Raw genomic sequence first — 18472 nt, forward strand, 5'->3', positions numbered from 1 at the left:
CAACTTAATGTGACATGAAATACACTGAGGACAAACAACATCTTGGCTCCAGAGGACACAAACACAACAACAACAATAATAATAATAATAATAATAATACTAGAGGGTGGAGGAGCGTGCTGAGGGCTCTCCGCTACAGAGCTGCCTAGCACAGTAATACTGTTAGACACTTTGTGACACACTGAAGTACATTCTGCAGGAACACACTTCATCACTTCATGCAATAAAGAAGAATTAGCTTTAAAAACATGGCACATACGTCATCATCAGATACATCAAATATAGACACTTCTTAACAAATATAAAGTTATTGCATTTCATTATTACTTCATATATAACACTGTACGCGGCACACTGTGGAGATCTCTACCCAAAGGATTGTGGGTAGTGACCAGCTGATTGTCCTTTAGTTATTAAATGGCTTCTAGTTCATCTGTGCAGACAGGAAGCAGAGCGACCGGCTGCTTTACTACACGTGGTGTTCATAAAACACATTTCACTTTACTGCAGAGCTGCAAATACTTTATTATGAATCAAAGTCTTTAATGTTTATAGACCAAAGATTTTAAGATGATATAAAACAGAAGCAGCTCGATTATTTTATTTAGTTTGAGATTATTTTTCGTTTAAAACAGGAAGTCAGTGAAGTTTTCAACTAATATGAAAAAATACAAAGATTTGGCAAGAAAAAATTGAAATGTGTCATTGTTCATGAACTACATTTGTTTAGATTAATGAAAAAGAATCAGATTCATTTAAAAATGAAGGTAATTGTTTGTTAAAACCCTAAATTGGTTCTGAAATGTCCTTTAAAAAGTATAAAATCCATCAGAATCTATGTTCTGGTGATTATAGTTTCACTGCTGGTATATATTATATAATGAGACTTCATGAACACCACATCACATAAAGAGTCACCAGGTCCATGTGCTCACATGTTCATCCAATCTGTGTTCAAGTGTGTGTGGCAGAGGGAATTCTGGGTCATTTGTCAGACGAGGATGTTTTGTCCTCATCTGTCTCTGAAACACACACACACACACACACACACACACACACACACACACACACACACACACACACACACACACACACACACACACACACACACACACACACACACACACACTTCGCTGGGGGGAAACCCAGTGAGTAACTCATCCACTGAATAATACTGTTCGTATAAAAAGCTCTCCACAATAAAAGCTTTTCCACCGTCTTGATTGTTTGACACGCAGGTGAGTCGATAGGAATGATTGTCGAAAAAGTTCCTGCTCCACGACCGGAACGTCACTCACCTCATCACATCCCAGGAAGACTTTCAGGAGCGAGGAGAACAATGTTCAGGCCTCAGAGCTGCTGGAGGACAGGGCCCGCAGCGACGAGCAGGCCCAGGAGGAGGCTCAGCCCCGGGGGCAGAGGGGAGGGCGGAGCGCCCCCGGACGAGTGGATGGAGGAGGTCTGGATCTCAGACGAGAGGAAGGCAGAGAGCGGCACGTGTGAGACCAGCGTGGGGCTCGCATAGTTGATGAGGGAATAGATCTTCTCTGCCTCCATACTGCAGGCTTCGATCTGCAAAACACAAGGAAGCAGCTCAACATCCTGCAGACATCCTCCAGTGGAGGCCGCTCTGCAGCCGCCCTGCAGCTGCTCTGTAGCCGCCCTCGCTCTGCAGCCGCCCTCGCTCTGCAGCCGCCCTCGCTCTGCAGCCGCTCTGCAGCCGCCCTCACTCTGCAGCCGCATCAGGCATCAACAATAAGGATTGCCATAAGTAAAATCCCTCGTTGAACAGAGTTTTCTCCGGAGCTGATGACTTAGCGAACATGCACAGTACAGATCGGGCGGCAGGTGAAGACAATGAGTTTAGTTAGTTTGGGGGAGTTCAAGGATGTGGATGAAACTCCAGATTTATTTACTTAAATAAAGACGTCACATGACGATTAACTTTAGTCTTGTTGTTATTTGATAAGCGCTGATAAATAAAATATGGGTCAATTAAAGATGGACGTTCTGAGCCAACATGTAAAACCACAAACATTAGAACGTTGAACCCTGGCTGTGTTGTGAAGGCATCAAAGACACAGACGTCTTAAAGACTTAAAGAAAATACAAGAGCTCTGAGTTCTGGTGAGCAAGATGCATTGTGGGATGCTTCTGCACAAAAATAATTAATTTGAATTAAGACCGAAACGTCTCGATGTGATTCTGGATGTAGAAACTTTTTCTGCCTGCGATGAAAATGAAAGCTGTTGCCTGGTAACAGCTGAAAGTAGAGCCAGCCAGACTTTAAACACTTTGTCTGTTTTCTCTTCATCCAGATCCTCAAACCTTCCTCTGCTGCTCTGTCTGAATCTCTTGTGTCTGTAACAGCTGAATCAGTGTTGCTATCCTGACCGTTTGTTTTCTTAATAAATAAACTTCCGTCTGATCTCAGCACTTTGTATTGAAGCATGAAAGTATAAATAATTGAATGTAAAGTTCACTTTTGTTCCTCTGGCCTTGAACTAGTGAAGCTGGACTGCAGGTCTGCAGATGGCTACAGGGGGAAGAAAACATATTTTTATTCTCATCCTAACGGACAAACGTAAATATGAAATATAGATAAAAAGGTTCATATTCAGGCAGCGAACCTGAGGAGGCAGCTCTGCTCCAATGTGCTCCGTGTTCTCCCAAAGTGTCAACACATGTGAGCTGCCTGCAGAACAACCTTCATGTTCAAACCTCCTACAAACATCTGCATGTATCTGGACCAACAGAAGACTTATTAATAACACGAGATGTAAACATCACATGTGCCAGGTGCAGGAGGCCGGAATCATAAAGCTATTTAAAGAGCATCAGTCACTCCCAGGTGCACGCTCTTATTCTGGGTTTCTCCTCCAACATGCTTTAATGTAAATGAGATCAACTACTGTAGTTACGCTGATGTGAACTCAAAGTAAACTCAGTTTAGATTTCATTCCTTTAAACTATGAACAATCAAGAAACGTACAGTTCATGGTTGGTGTTGAGCTAACGTTAGCGCTCATCAGGCCCTACGAAAATCTAAAGAAAAGACGCAGCGACCTGCAAACTGTCTGATCGAGAACTAACACGCTTTAGATGTTTAGTTGTTGTTATATTCATGCTGTGAAATGTTTGTCAAAGCTGCAGATTATCTGTTCAAAATGCTAAGAAAACACTTCTGTATGAAACAATACACGTTTGTGTGTGTGCGTGCGTGCGTGTTACCTGCAGTGGTGTTGGCTGCTGGTCCACCGGAGCGATGAGGACCACCAGCTCGTGGTTGATGCTCAGGTATCCAAAGACGTCGCACTGTGGCACGGAGACGTGAAGCCGCAGGATCAGCAGGACGTCACGGACTGTCACCGGCTGGTTCTTATTCAGCTGCAGCCGGGGTCAAAGGTCAGCCGGGGTCAAAGGTCACATGTTAATTTCAGGGCACATTTTAGAATATTTAGATTTAACGTCCAGAACTAAATTCAATACCGTAATATTTCAAGTACTAAGTCGTAATATTATGATATTTTAAATACTTTATATGTTAAAATTACAACTTTGTTCTCAAAATATGCGTCTTTCCTCATATTTGATGAGTGTGCGTGGCTGTAATACTCGCCTTTCATGGAGCTGTCACGTTCATTCAATTTAAAAACTCCTTTTTCCAATTTTAAAACTCATTAAATTAATTATAAACTGTAACACGGACTGAAAAATAGCAACGTGTGTTTGAATAAAAGGCTCTCAACACCTTGAATAAAGTATCTGATGTTTGAGCAGATAATAACTGCTGGTTCACGTCTCGTCTGGTACAGAGAAACATGAGATGACACACTGAGCACCTTCTGTAAGAGGTGAGGCAGCGCTACATCTACCAACACGTCACAGTGTGTGTATGTGTTTGGTCCTTCAGTGAGTGTTGTGCTCTTCAAAACAGCTCCCCCCAGTGGTCATCACCTGTAATGCATCATGTATTATCTGGGAGTAATGAGGCTTTGTACCTTAGAGAAAGTGTTCATCTGCTCTTTGTTCCAGAGGATCTGCAGCATGGCAGCACATATCGGACAACAGGCTCCTGGAAGAGGTCAGAGGTCACGCATTAGTTCAACAGAAACTAAGGATTGCGGTCTTCAAGGTGATTCCCCGTGAGCGGCCCTCACCAGGGGGGGTGATGGGCTTGCAGCCTGCAGTGGACAAAGGTGGGCAGGAGATCTCGCTGCACGCAGAGTCAGGGCCCCCGTCAGACACGCCCACAGCGATGCATGAGCCCTCGTAGTCCACGGCCACACGGTCGGAGAAGGCGTCGCACACTGTGCTGTAGGTCTCACCGTTATGTCCACAAACCTGCTGAGGCTTCTTGCAGGCATCCTGACAGCGGAGCACAACAGGCAATGAATAAACATGTATATATATTATATATTATATATAATATCTATACATATTATATATATTATTTATATATTTAGAATATAATATATAATATATATCTATCTATACATCTCTAACATACATATATTATATATTTATTAATGTCTTCTTCCTCTCCCGTGCTGCCCCGACAACATGAGCTCATTATAACAAAAGGTTTTGACTACAACTTTTCCTTTCATTCTTTATTAATACATATATATGAATAATATACATTTATTGTTTAAATATGTAAATGAGGCATTCTCTTATTAAATTTGTGCTAATTTGCTACATTTCCAGATATAAAAGTGAACTTTGGATAAACAGGTTCAAAGTGTTTCAGTAGTTTCTGTGTCTTTGTATCATAAATCACTAACTTCCCCACTTCATTACTCACGTTAACACAATTACTTGTTCTGACATGTTTAAATATGTAAATGAGGCATCATGTAATGTAACTGTTGGTGAGTTTAGGAGAAATCTACACACACACAAAGTTAGTAACATAAACTCTGAATGTTCTGATGTTTCGTCTGACAGGATCCGAACATCTCCGACACTGAAAGCTGCTCGTGGTTGTTCCTCACGCTGCTCTCTCAGTGTGACCCACCTGGCAGTGGCCCATGTAGGCCAGATTTTTCCCGGCCTGCTGCAGCTGACACACACTGGGGTAGACAAGGCCGTCGGTGTCGCAGGCCGGCTCCACACTGCTCTTATCGCAGGCTGGGGGCCGGCCCACGCACTCGTACTGCAGGCAGTCCGACGCGTCGCTCAGACACACACGGTACTTTGGGATGCACCTGCAGACACACACACAATAAGCCTTTATATATATTCATCTACATATAATAATACTGGTACCGGTAACAAGGTAATAAACCTGAGCGGTCAGTGACGAGGTCGCTTTGGTGAAGTTTACATTCATGAAACTCAACGTTTTAACTGTTCAACTTTAACTATTTATCTTGTTACTAACTTTTTGTACATTTAATTTGGATTTTTCAACTATTTACAGTGGCCCAGACTACACACACACACACACACACACACACACACACACACACACACACACACACACACACACACACACACACACACACACACACACACACACACACACAGAGGTGTTTTGGTAAAGAGCCTCAATAAAAGAGCAAAAACTGCTTTCATCTAAACACACAACCCTGCTGTCACATAGCAACCACCAAGTCTCCACTCTGTGTGTGTGTGTGTGTGTGTGTGTGTGTGTGTGTGTGTGTGTGTGTGTGTGTGTGTGTGTGTGTGTGTGTGTGTGTGTGTGTGTGTGTGGAGCTTCAACATCATGTGGATATTGCAGTGAAGACACTGGATGCACTCAGAACTGTCTTTAAGGGATTCTTCTCTTTAATCTTGTTGTTTATCCTCCTTCAGCAGGTGCTATCAGTCAAATTCCTCTTTAACACAAAGCTGAAAATGTTTGAATATAATATATTAATATGTAATTATATTGCAGCTGAACTCACCTCTGGTTCCTCTGGCAGAGTTTGCTGCTGCAGGGCAGAGTGAGGCGGCACACGCCGAACACAAACTGCTGGTCCTTGAAGCCCATGCAGCGCGCCACGCAGGCACTGGGGTAGGTCCGGCCGTTGGAGGCACACACCGGGATGAAGTGGTACGGACAGCTGCAGGGGAGGCCTGATCATCCCATAAAGAAGGTTGTTTATTAGAACGGATTATATGAAGTCAAACTGCTCGTGTTGAACACGTTAAAGTGTCTGACTCATGTAGAAACATGCACTAACGTTTATTAATTAAGAACTGTGTACTGCTTTTCATCTGCACACTAAGCAACTATCGTGTGCATGTGACATCACGCTTATTTCCCAACACGTAAGTCAGCCATTTTGGATGTATATACACAACCAAGACTGCGCCCGTTCACGTATGAGTTGCTGCAACGCTTGCTTCATAATTTTCTTTGTATTTAAACGTCTAAGATTGAAGGAAAATGCCAATGGTGTCACGCGTTCCACCCACTATTAGTTTGTTTTCACCTTGTCAGTAATTCTCTTATCATTTCAGATCCTGGTTCATCCTCACTGCCTGCAATCAACTTATTCCCCTCACCTGGTTTCCACAGCCCACCTGCTTCTCATTCCCTCATTAGTTCTCTCAGATATATATATACCAGTTCTCTCCCACTTGTTCCCTGCCAGATTGTCTTGTGTTTTCCTGCCAAGCTCTCCAGCGATCGTCTAGTTTACCTGTTTAGTTTTCCTGACCTGCCCTGCCCGTTTTGACCCTGCCTGTTTCTGGACTCCGATTCTTCTGCCTGCTCCTTACTGGATTTGTTTGCCTTTTGGATTGATTTACCGATTTGATCCTGCCTGGATTACTGAGTAAACTGAACTATATTATATTCTGCCTGTCTCTGTGTCGTGCTTTTGGGTTCAGTTCTGTCGCTTCCAGTGAACCTTACAAATGGTGTGCGCAGTGTATAATTGTGGTAATAACGCTACTCGTGACCCAGAGAAATGGTTCTTTAGATTTCCTAAAATTATCAAAAACAACGATCCACAAAAGAGGGATGAATTGCTGTCTACCGAATGCCGTAAACTGGTTTAGCAACATAACTCGTGAGGACTTAACAGAAGAAAAAGCACAATTCACCCGTGTGTGTGAAGTCCACTTTATATCTGGTAAGAGCTCATGCTAAAGCTATGTTTTCAATGTTTACGTTAAACATTTGCGCTTATGATATACCCGAACACTGTAAGACCTTACTTCTCCATATCGCTGACTGGTAAATAAGGCACTTTCTTTACATGTGATGGCAGCCATTTGCTCTTTTCTTCTGTGCATGTTTGTGTTTGGCTTATTCTTGAGACTACTTCACTTGTGAAAAGCAAAGCACCAATGTGAGAACATGCTTCGCTTAATCCAGCCATACAATCACAGTGTGCGAGGATAACATCGCCGCTCTTCTCACTCACAAACCACGGCTTGAGCGGTGTATCTCGAGCTCTTTGCGAGTGATTTACACGGGCATGGACGAGCACCCTGTCATCTTTCACTGGTTTGGTAAGAAGACTACCAACCCAGCCAGAAACAAAGACATTATAAGCATCTAAGCTCTTGTATGCCTTCATTTGTGCGTTGGTTGCCCACGACGTTTGTAGCACAAGGTAGTTCACAATATCCGGATATTCAATCGGCGGTAATGAATCTAAATCGTCAATATAATCTGACAGCTTTAGCGTGTACGGGTCACGGCCGCAAATTTGGACCTTTTTCTCTGGATCTTGCCTTTGGAGTTGTTGTTGTTGTTCGCTTTAGACGCCATTGTTTTGTTCATCCAAAATGGAGTTGCACACATACGTCACACAGTTTTGTCACGTGTTTGCACACCATCTATAGGTTCTATAAAATCTAATTCAATGTAACTGATATCAGCCGGAACGAGTACGAACATGTTCCTCCAGAAGTTCTTCACTAAAGATGTTTCAGCTTCTGAGACAACAGCTAGCTGTGCTAACGCTAATACAAACGCACACCTGTGAAGCGCCTGCGGTCCTCCTCGGAGCTGTTCAAGCCCAGACACTGTCTCTTGGAGCAGATGGTGTCCCCAGCGAAGCAGGAGCAGACGTGGCAGTCCATCCTGAAAGACGTCCCGTGGCCTGCAGGGAGCAACGCGTGGATCACATGTTACTGTATGTCGACGATGTAACTGTTTACGTTTCACTGTTAGTGACCACAAGTCTCCACACAGCTTTAGTTCATGTTAGTTTCTTTTCAACTGTCACCACCACACACTCCTGTGGAAATCTTTCTATTTGTTTTACGGATGAACATTAAAACGATGATGGAAGGAGCTGAAGGTTTCTCTCGGAGGGTTATTAAGGAAATACACCCGTCATAATTTGTATATAAAAATATTTTCAGAGTACAGAACATGAACCAATGAATCATCCCTCTCCTCAGTATATGAAATGTTTGTCCTGTCAATAGTGGACGTGTGCATCCTGTTGCTGCTGATGGAGGTTTAAATTAGTGTGAATGTGACACCAGTCATGAGAAGTGATTTATTACTGTCCTGCTGGCTTCTTTTCTATTACATCAATGTTTCATTCTGGATAAGCCTCAGAAATATGTGCATCTGTTTTCTCATGAAAAAGTTCCCAGAGCAACAAAAACAACGTGTTAGTTTGTGAGCGTTACAGGAGCTGCTGGTGTATTTTACCTTTACACAGACAGCTGATTCCCCCTGCTTCCAGCCTTTATGCTAAGCTAAGCTAACTACATCCAGTCTCCAGATCCACATGCAACACACATGACATTTATAAATATCTGAAAATCTCACTTTCAGAAAAAAGCAAATACCAATAAGTGTCACAGAATGTTGAGCTGCTGCTTCAGCTGTGATGATGCTCAAAGACAGTCAGAGCACACGAAGAAACTTCTTCACCAACATGTCGACACACGACCATCTACAAAAAGCATGAAGCGCTCCACACGGCGGAAACTGTTTCCAGGGGATAGTAAAAAGTGATGCACACGGCCGGACACGCAGCGCTTGTTTGTGTTTAATGAATAATTATTATTTATTAACGTCGACTCTCCGTCAGTGGTGTCGGAGAACAACCTAATATTGTAGTAACCTTTATTAACATGACTAGCGTTGGCCTTTATCTTATAATATCTGCATCATGTGATCACAATAAAGTCATAATCAACCAACAACAACAAGCCCTGCGTGTCTCGGCTGCGTGCATCACTTCTTACTGTCCCCTGGAAACGGTTCACGTCCTGCTGTCAGCTTCTTGCAGCTTTTTCTGAAAGCTGAGCATCGAGTGGGTGAAGAAGTTCCTCCACGTGCACGTGTTGTGTCTACGTGTCTTCGTTTGCACAGCGTCTCAGGCAAGAAGGAACTGTGTTTAAAGAAAGTCTGATGTTAGTGAAGCAACGTGAAATCTGGTTTGACAAAATCATCTCAATCTTTCCGTCTCGGCTTGAACCGGTCCGACAGGAGGAGAGACATTTATAACAATGTTCACAATTGTTAAGTACACTTTATTTCAGCGCACACCTTCGACCACGCAGCACTTCTTTGTCCTTCCTCACTCTCCGTCACCGCCGGCTATGAATATGATGTAGTAATAAAATATAATGAAAGACAGCGGAGCCATTAAACACAAACGCTTGACTTGAGAGGGTTCGATAAAGACATTTATATTTCTTGGTATATTTTGATAGTGAACTCTGAACAAGAGAACGTGAAATATGAAGTAAAAAGAAGCTCTCTGTCACCTCCTGTCAGAGTTTGAGTCACGTGTGTTCAAGCAGCTCGGAGGAAACAAACAGAGCAGCAATTTAAAGAGGGAGAAGAAGCAGAGGAACAGACACAGAGCATTAAATGGATGAACACGGATTGGAACGTTAAAGCCGCTCTGTGATCCTCTACAAGTTCTGTCTCTGGTGCCCCCCAGTGGCAGCCTCAGGAATGACAGCGGTGCGCATGAAATGAGATGCAGTGGAACAAAAAAAGATGAGAATGATGCAGTGAAGCCTCAGGGTTCTCCTGCACAAACGTTCAGCCCACGTTACACATGGCTGCCAGGGAATTACCCACAATTCACTGCGCTGTAATGCCGGGAAAACAGTCAGGAGATGTAAAGAGCAGCAAGAGCTGCGTGCGACTCTTTATTTTAATTTATTCTTCTGTCTCCTTCTTTATAAACCAGAGAGAGCGAACGTCTGCTCTTAGCGCACAGCTGCTCTTAATCAAAACCTTTTCCCACCAATGAGTACATATTTAAAACCTGGTAAAAACATGTACATATATAAATATAGACACACAGACAGACACGCGCTCTTACTCTTTCTCTGTCCTGCCACGCTGCAGGGCTTGTCGGTGTCCACACAGGGCATCTCCACACAGTTCTCCAGACGCCCGCTGACACCACAGCTGCAGACCTCGTGGCAGCCGGAGGGACCAGAGCGGGTCGGAACCTGAATACGAGAGTCCTGCTGCACCAGGAACTCTGAGGCCTCGCCCAGTTTACAGCCTGTACACACACACGCACACACACACACACACACATATTACAGTACAATTTATATATTCAATGAGAACGTATACATCATTATTCATCTGTTTCGGCTTCTATAACAATATAAACGATATACATATCTACAAGTTGTGGATATTCACGTTAATGTTTTGGCGTCGAGCGGATTATATCTGCCCCAGGAACTGGATTTAATTCCAATAAGTAACAAGTATCACGTTCACTTCTCAAGTTTCTCAAACAAACCAAATCAGTATCACAGTTACAGTGGAGAAGTCTGCATCTAAACATCCTGTTTGTTTACTAGAGGATCCAATATGCCGGCTGTGCAGACACATGGCGTCGACATGCAGCAGCGGACAATGAGGTATCGTTTGCTCCGGCTCTCTAACAGAGACGGAGGACAAGATAAGACAAGCTGGTGTTGTGCACAACTAGCGGCTCATAACAGATCGGGTTTGTCATTTAGAGACATGGATGAGCCTCAACAAAGAACTAAATATTTTGGCAGATTTTGAGCAGTCAATAAAGTTTTAAATGCTCAGATAGCCTTCAGCGCAGCAGTTGTACCTGGCACACAGATGTAGGGCTGACAGTGGAGGTCATCCAGGCAGCCCCTCCTGTTCACCTGACACACGTGGTTGCTGGGGCAGGGGTTCGGGTTGCAGGGATGGATCACCTCCTCCACGATGCTGTTGCCAAGGGAACTGGGGGCTGGATGGAGAGTGTGGAGGAGAGGGTTTAAGTTGTCTCTTTGCAGTCACAATACTTCACCTTGTATCTGTGGCTCCAGGACTCCATACTGGCAGCTTCTATCTGCAAAACACCAGGAAGCAGCCACCATCCTGCAGACATCCTCCATGGAGGGCCGCTCTGCAGGCCGCCCTGCAGCTGCTCGTAGCCGCCCTCAGCTCTGGCAGCCGCCTCGCCTCTCAGCCGCCCTCGCTCTGCAGCCCGCTCTGGCAGTACCGCCCTCACTTCGCACTCCTCTCAGGCCGCATCAGCATCAACAATAGGAATTGCCATAAGTAAAATCCCTCGTGAACGAGTTTTTGCTCCGAGCTGATGACTTGCGACCATGCACGTACAGATCGGGCGGCAGGTGAGAACAATGATTTTAGTTAGTTTTGGGGGGTTCCAAGGATGGGATGAAACCCAGATTTACTTTACTTAATATAACGACGTCACATGACGATTACTTTAGTCTTGTTGTTATTGGATAAGGCGCTGATAATAAAATGGGTCAATTAAAGATGACTTCTGAGCCAACATGTAAACCACAAACTTAGAACGTTGAACCCTGGCGTGTGTGAAGGGCCATCAAAGACACAGACTCTTAAAGACTTAAAGAAAATACAAGACTCTGAGTTCGCTGTGAGCAAATGCATTGTGGGATCTCTCTGCATCAAAAAATTAATTTTGTGAATTAGACCGAAACGTCTCGATGTGATTCTGAGTAAAACGTTTTCTTTCTTTGCTGCGATGAAATGAAAGCTGTTTGCCTGTACAGCGAAAGAGAGCCAGCCAGACTTTAAAACACTTTGTCGGTTTCTCTTCATCCAATCCTCAACTTCCTCTGCTGCTCTGTCTGATCTCTTGTGTCCTGTAACAGCTGAATCAGTGTTCTAATCCTGACCGTTTTTTTTCTTAATAAATAACCTTTCCGTCTGATTCAGCACTTTCATTTGAAGCACTGAAAGTTATAATAATTGAATGTCAAGTTCACTTTGTGTTCCTCTGGCCTTGGAACTAGTTGAAGCTGGACTGCAGGTCTGCAGATGGCTACAGGGGAAGAAAAACTATTTTTATCTCATCCTAACGGACAACGTAAATATGAAATATAGATAAAAGGGTTCATATTCAGGCAGCGACCTGAGGAGGCAGCTCTGCTCCAATGTGCTCTCCGTGTTCTCCCAACAGTGTCAAACTGTGAGCTGCCTGCCCAGAACAACTTCATTCATGTTCAATAACCTCACAACATCTGCATTTATCTGGACAACAGAAGACTTTATAATACACGGATGTACACATCACCTGTGGCCAGGTGCAGGAGCCGGACTCAAAGCAGATTTAAAGAGCATCATCACTCCCAGGTGCACGCTCTATTCTTGGTGGTTTCTCCTCCAACATGCTTTAATGTAAATATAGATCAACTACTGGGGTAGTACGGCCTGAGTGACCTAAAGAAACTCAGTTTAGATGTTCATTCCTTTAACACTATGAACAATCAAGAAACGTACCGTTCATGGTGGTGTTGAGCTAACGTAGCGCTCATCAGGCCCTATCGAAAATCTAAGAAAAGACGCAGCGACCTGCAAACGTGCTGATCGATGAACTACCACGCTTTAGATGTTTAGTTTGTTGTTTATATTCAAATGCTTGTGAATGTTTGTCAAAGCTGCAGCTTATCTGTTCAAAATGCTAAGAAAACACTTCTGTATGAAACCAATACAACTTTGTGTGTGTGCGGTGCGTGTCGTGTTCTGCAGTGGTGTTGGCTGCTGGGGTCCCAACGGAGCGATGAGGACCCACCAGCTCGTGGTTGATGCTCAGGTATCCAAAGACGTCGACTGGGCACGGACGTGAAGCCGCAGATCAGCAGGACGTCACGGACTGGTCAACCGGCTGGTTCTTATTCAGCTGCAAGCCGGGTCAAATGTCAGCCGGTCAAAGGTCCATGTTAATTTCGAGGGCACATTTTGCGAATATTTAGATTTAACGTCCAGACTAAATTCATACCGAATTTTCAAGTACTAAGTCGTACTAATTTGAATATTTTAAATACTTTATATGTTAAAATTACAACTTTGTTCTCAAAATATGTCGTCTTCCTCATATTTGATGAGTGTGCGTGGCGTAATCTCGTCCTGTCATGGAGCTGTCACTTCATATCAATTTAAAAAACTCCTTTTTCTTCAATTTTAAACGTCATTAAATTAATTATAAACTGTAACACCAGCTGAAAAATAGCAACGTGTGGTTTGATAAAAGGCTCTCAACACCTTGAATAAGTATCTGATGTGAGCAGATAATAACTGCTGTTCACCGTCCTCGTCTGGTAACAGAAGAACATGAGATGACAACACTGAGCACCTTCTTAGAGGTGAGGCCAGCGCTACATCTACCACACTGTCACAGTGTTGTATGTGGTTGGTCCTTCAGTGAGTTTTGTGCTCTTCAAAACAGCTCCTCCCCCCCAGTGGTCATGCACCTGTAATGCACATCATGGTATTATCTGGGAGTATAGGCTTTGTACCTTAGAAGAAAGTGTTCATCTGCTCTTTGTTCCAGGATCTGCAGCATGCACTACATATCGACACAGCTCCTGGAAGAGGTCAGAGTCCCCCACGCATTAGTTCAACAGAAACTAAGGATTTGGCGTCCTTCAAGTGATTCCCCCTGACGCGGCCCGCCCCTCACCAAGGGGGTGATGGTGCTTGCAGCCTGCAGTGGACAAAGTAAGGTGGGCAGGAGTACTCGCTGCACGCAGATTCAGGGCCCCCGTCAGACCGTCCCACAGCGATGCAAGAGCCCTCGTAGTCCACGGCCACCGGAACCTCGGAGAAGTGTCGCCACGTGGCGTGTAGGTCTCACCGTTATGGTTCCACAAACCTGGCTGAGTGCTTCTTGCAGGCTCCTGACGCGGAGCACAACAGGCAAATGATAACATGTATATATATTTATATTATATATAATATCTATACAATATTATATATCATTATTTATATTTAGAATATTATATAGAATATATATCTATCTTTACATGCTTAACATACAGTATATTATATATTTATTAATGGTCTTCTTTCCCTCTCACCGTGCTGCCCCACAACATGAGCTCATTATAACAAAAAAAGGGGTTTTGACTACAAACTTTCCTTTCTTCCTTTATTAATACATATATATGAATAATTATACATTTATTTGTTTAAATATGTAAATGAGGCTTCTCTTATTACATATTGTGCTAATTTGCTACATTTCCAGATATAAAGTGAACTTTGGATAAACAGGTTCAAAAGTGTTTCAGTAGTTTTCTCCTTGTCTTTGTATCATAAATCACTCTCAACTTCCCCACTTCTTACTCACGTTAACACATATACTTGTTCGTGACATGTTTAAATATGTACATGAGGCTCATGTAAGTCACTGTTGGTGAGTTAGAAATCTACACACACACAAAGTTAGTAACCATAAACTCTGATGTTTCTATTTTCGTCTGACAGATCCGAACATCTCCGACACTGAAACTGCTCGTGGTTGTTCTCAGCTGCTCTCTCAGTGTGACCCACCTGGCAGTGGTCCCATGTAGGCCAGATTTTTTCCGGCTGCTGCAGTGGACACACACTGGGGTAGACAAGGCCGTGCGGTGTCGGCAGGTCCGGCTTCCACACTGCTCTTATCGTCAGGCTGGGGGCCGCCCGCACTCGTACTGCAGGCAGTCCGACGCGTCGCTCAACACACACGGTACTTTGGATGCACCTGCAGACACACACACATAAGCCGTTATATATTTCTCTACATATAAATACTGGTACCGTAACAAGTATAAACCTGAGCGGTCGTGACGAGGTCGCTCTGGGTGAAGTTTACATTCATGAAACTCAACGTTTTAACTGTTCAAAACTTAAACTATTTATCTGTTACTAACTTTTGTATCATTTTAATATTTTGGATTTTTTCACACTATTTACAGGTGGCCCAGACTACACACATACACACACACACACACCACACACACACCACACACACACACACACACCACACCACACACAGAGGTGTTTTGGTAAAGAGCCTCAATAAAGAGAGCAAAAACTGCTTTCATCTAAACACACACAGACACCTTGCTGTCACATAGCAACCACCAAGTGGTCTCCACTCTGTGTGTGGTGTGGTGTGTGTGTGTGTGTTGTGGTGTTGTGAGCTCAACATCATGTGGAATATTGCAGTGAAGACACTGGATGCCTCAGAACTGTCTTTAAGTGGATTCTTCTCTTTAATCTTGTTGTTTATCCTCCTTAACAGCCGTGGATCCAGTCAATTCCTCTTTAAACACAAAGCTTAAAATGTTTGAATATAATATTTAATATTACTTGTAATTATATTGCGCTGAACTCACACCTCTGTGTTCCCTCTGGCAGAGTTTTGCTGCTGTCAGGGCAAGAGTGAGGCGGCCACGCCGAACAAAAACCTGCTGGTCCTTGAAGCCCATGCAGCTGCGCCACGCAGGCACTGGGGTAAGGTCCGGCGCTTGGGAGGCACACCCGGTATGAAGTGTTGACGAACAGCTTCAGGGGAGGCGTCATCGACCCATAAAGAAGGTTGTTTTTAGAAGGATTATATGAAGTCCAACTGCTCGTGTTGAAACACGTTAACAGTGTCTGACTCATGTAAAACTGCAACTAACGTTTATTAATTAATAAACGGTGTACTGCTTTTCATCTGCACACTACGCAACTATCGTGTGCATGTGACATCACGCTTATTCCCAACACGTTTCAGCCATTTTGGATGTATACACACCAAGACTGCGCCCGTTCACGTATGAGTTGCTGCAACGCTTGCTTCATAATTTTCTGTATTTAACACGTCTAAGATGAAGACAATGCCAAGGTTGCACGCGTTCCCCCACTTTAGTTTGTTTTCACCTGTCTTAATTCTTCTATCATTTCAGAATCCTGTGTTCATCCTCACTGCCTGCAATCACCTTATTCCCCTCAACCGGTTCCACACCCAACTGCTTCTCATTCCCTCATTAGTTTCGTCTCAGATATATATACCCAGTTCTCTCCCACTTGTTCCTGCCAATTGTCTTGTGTTTTCCTGCTCAAGCTCTCCAGCGATCGTCTGTTTACCTGTTAGTTTCCTACCTGCCTGCCCGTTTTGACCCTGCCACTGTTTCTGACTCCGTTCTTCTGCTCGGCTCCTTACGGATTTGTTTGCCTTTTGATTGGAGATTTACCTGTTTGATCCTGCCTGGTTAACGGTAAACTGAACTTATATTTATATCTGCCTGTCCTGGTGTCGGCTTTTGGTTCAGTTCTGTGCTTCACAGTGAACCTTACAAATGGTGTGCGCAGTGTATATTGTGGTAATAACGCTACTCGTGACCCGAGATAATGGTTCTTTAGATTCCAAATTAATCAAAACAACATCCACAAAAGAGGGAGAATTGCTGTCTACCGAACGCCGTAAACTGGTTTAGCAACATAACTCGTGAGGACTTTACAGAAAGAAAAAGCACAATTCACCCTTGTGTTTGAAGTCCACTTTATTATCTCTGTAAGATCTCATGCTAAAGCTATGTTTTTCAATGTTTACCGTTAAACATTGCGCTTAGATATACACCAACACTGTATAACTTAACTTCTTCCATATCGCTGACTGGTAAATAAAGGCACTTCTTTACATGTGTGCCATTTGCTCTTTTCTCTGTGCATGTTTTTGTTGGCTATTCTTGAGCCTACTTCACTGTGAAAAGCAAGCACCAAGTGAGAACCTGTACGTCTTCGCTTAATCCCAGCTAACAATCACAGGTGCGAGGATACCTGCCGCTCTTCTCCACATCTCAAACCACGGCTTGAGCGACTGTATCTCGAGCTCTATTGCGAGTGATTTACACGGGCATGTGACAGCACCCTGTCATCTTTCCACTGGTTTTTGGTAAGAAGACTACCAACCCGCCAGAAACAAAGATATTATAAGCATCTAAGCTCTTGTATCTTCATTTGTGCGTTGGTTTGCCCACGACTTTTGTAGCACAAGGTATTTCACAATATCCGATATTCAATCGGCGGTAATGAAATCTAAATCCTCCATATACATCTACAGCTTTAGCGTTACGGGTCACGGCCGCAAATTTGGACCTTTTCTCTGGATCTTGCCTTGGAGTTGTTGTTGTTGTTCGCTTATACGCTCCATTGTTTTTGTTCACCAAATGGAGTGGCACACAATATCGTCACACAGTTTTGCAACGTGTTTGCACACTATCTATAGGTTTCTATAAAATCTGTCAATGTAACTGATATCAGCCGACGAGTACGAACATGTCCTCCAGAAGTTCTTCACTAAGAATGTTTCATTTCAGTTCTGAGACAACAGCTAGCTGTGCTAACGCTAATACACAAACGCACACCTGTGACAGCGTCCTCGGTCTCCCGGAGCTGTTCAAGCCGCAGACAGCTGTTCTCTTGGAGCAGATGGTGTCCCCAGCGACGCAGGAGGCAGACGTGGCATCCATCCTGAAAGCGTCCCGGGCCTGCAGGGAAGCGTCAACGCGTGGATCACATGTTACTGTAATGTCCGACCATAGTTAACTGTTTTACGTTTCACTGTTATTGACCACAAGTCTCCACAACAGCTTGTTATTTATGTGTTTCTTTTCACGTCACCACCTACACACTCCTGTGGAAATCTTTCTATTGTTTTTACGGATGAACATTAAACGATGATGGAAGGAGCTGAAGGTTTCTCTCTCGTAGGTATTAAGGAAAGTACACCCCGTCATAATTTGTATATAAAATATTTTTCAGAGTACAGAACATGAACCATGAATCGTCCCTCTCCTCAGTTATTGAAATGTTTGTCCTGTCCTAGTGGACGTGTGCATCCTGTTGCTTGCTGATGTGAGGTTTATTTACATTAGTGTGAATGTGACAACCAGTCTGTAGAAGTGATTTATTACTGTCCTGCTGGCTTCTTTTCTTTACTCAATGTTTCATTCTGATAGCCCTCAAGAAATATGTGCATCCTGTTTTCTCATGAAAAAGTTCCCAGAGCACAAAACACGTGTTTAGTTTTTGAGCGTTACAGGAGCTGCGGTTGTATTTTCCCTTTACACAGACAGCTGATTCCCCGCTTCCAGCCTTTATGCGAAGCTAAGCTAACTACATCCAGTCTCCTCAGATCCACATGCAACAACATGACATTTATAATATCTGAAAATCTCACTTTCAAGATTCTCTTTATATGCATGGCAGTCAAAAAGAAAACACTCGGAGAATTTTAAACTATTG

At 43.6% G+C, this 18472-nt stretch overlaps 1 protein-coding gene across 1 annotated transcript in view; it reads right to left on the reverse strand.

Moving 5' to 3' along the window:
• Positions 1-15763, reverse strand: part of LOC115005933 (reversion-inducing cysteine-rich protein with Kazal motifs-like) — a 16718-nt gene extending 955 nt beyond the window's left edge. Inside the window, exons 1-13 of the mRNA XM_029427924.1 lie at positions 15579-15763; positions 14750-14939; positions 13878-14094; positions 11261-11446; positions 11028-11171; positions 10266-10454; positions 7944-8066; positions 5913-6084; positions 5021-5210; positions 4161-4368; positions 4002-4075; positions 3232-3387; positions 1-1572 (exon numbers count right to left, since the gene is read on the reverse strand). The exon at positions 1-1572 is cut by the window's left edge and continues 955 nt beyond it. Coding sequence (XP_029283784.1) covers positions 1351-1572; positions 3232-3387; positions 4002-4075; positions 4161-4368; positions 5021-5210; positions 5913-6084; positions 7944-8066; positions 10266-10454; positions 11028-11171; positions 11261-11446; positions 13878-14094; positions 14750-14939; positions 15579-15763 — 2256 coding nt within the window. The 3' untranslated portion in view covers positions 1-1350. The remainder of the gene's footprint in view (positions 1573-3231; positions 3388-4001; positions 4076-4160; positions 4369-5020; positions 5211-5912; positions 6085-7943; positions 8067-10265; positions 10455-11027; positions 11172-11260; positions 11447-13877; positions 14095-14749; positions 14940-15578) is intronic.
• Positions 15764-18472: the final 2709 nt, after the last annotated feature.

Source organism: Cottoperca gobio, unplaced genomic scaffold, assembly GCF_900634415.1.
Source record: "Cottoperca gobio unplaced genomic scaffold, fCotGob3.1 fCotGob3_405arrow_ctg1, whole genome shotgun sequence".
Lineage (NCBI taxonomy): Eukaryota > Metazoa > Chordata > Actinopteri > Perciformes > Bovichtidae > Cottoperca > Cottoperca gobio.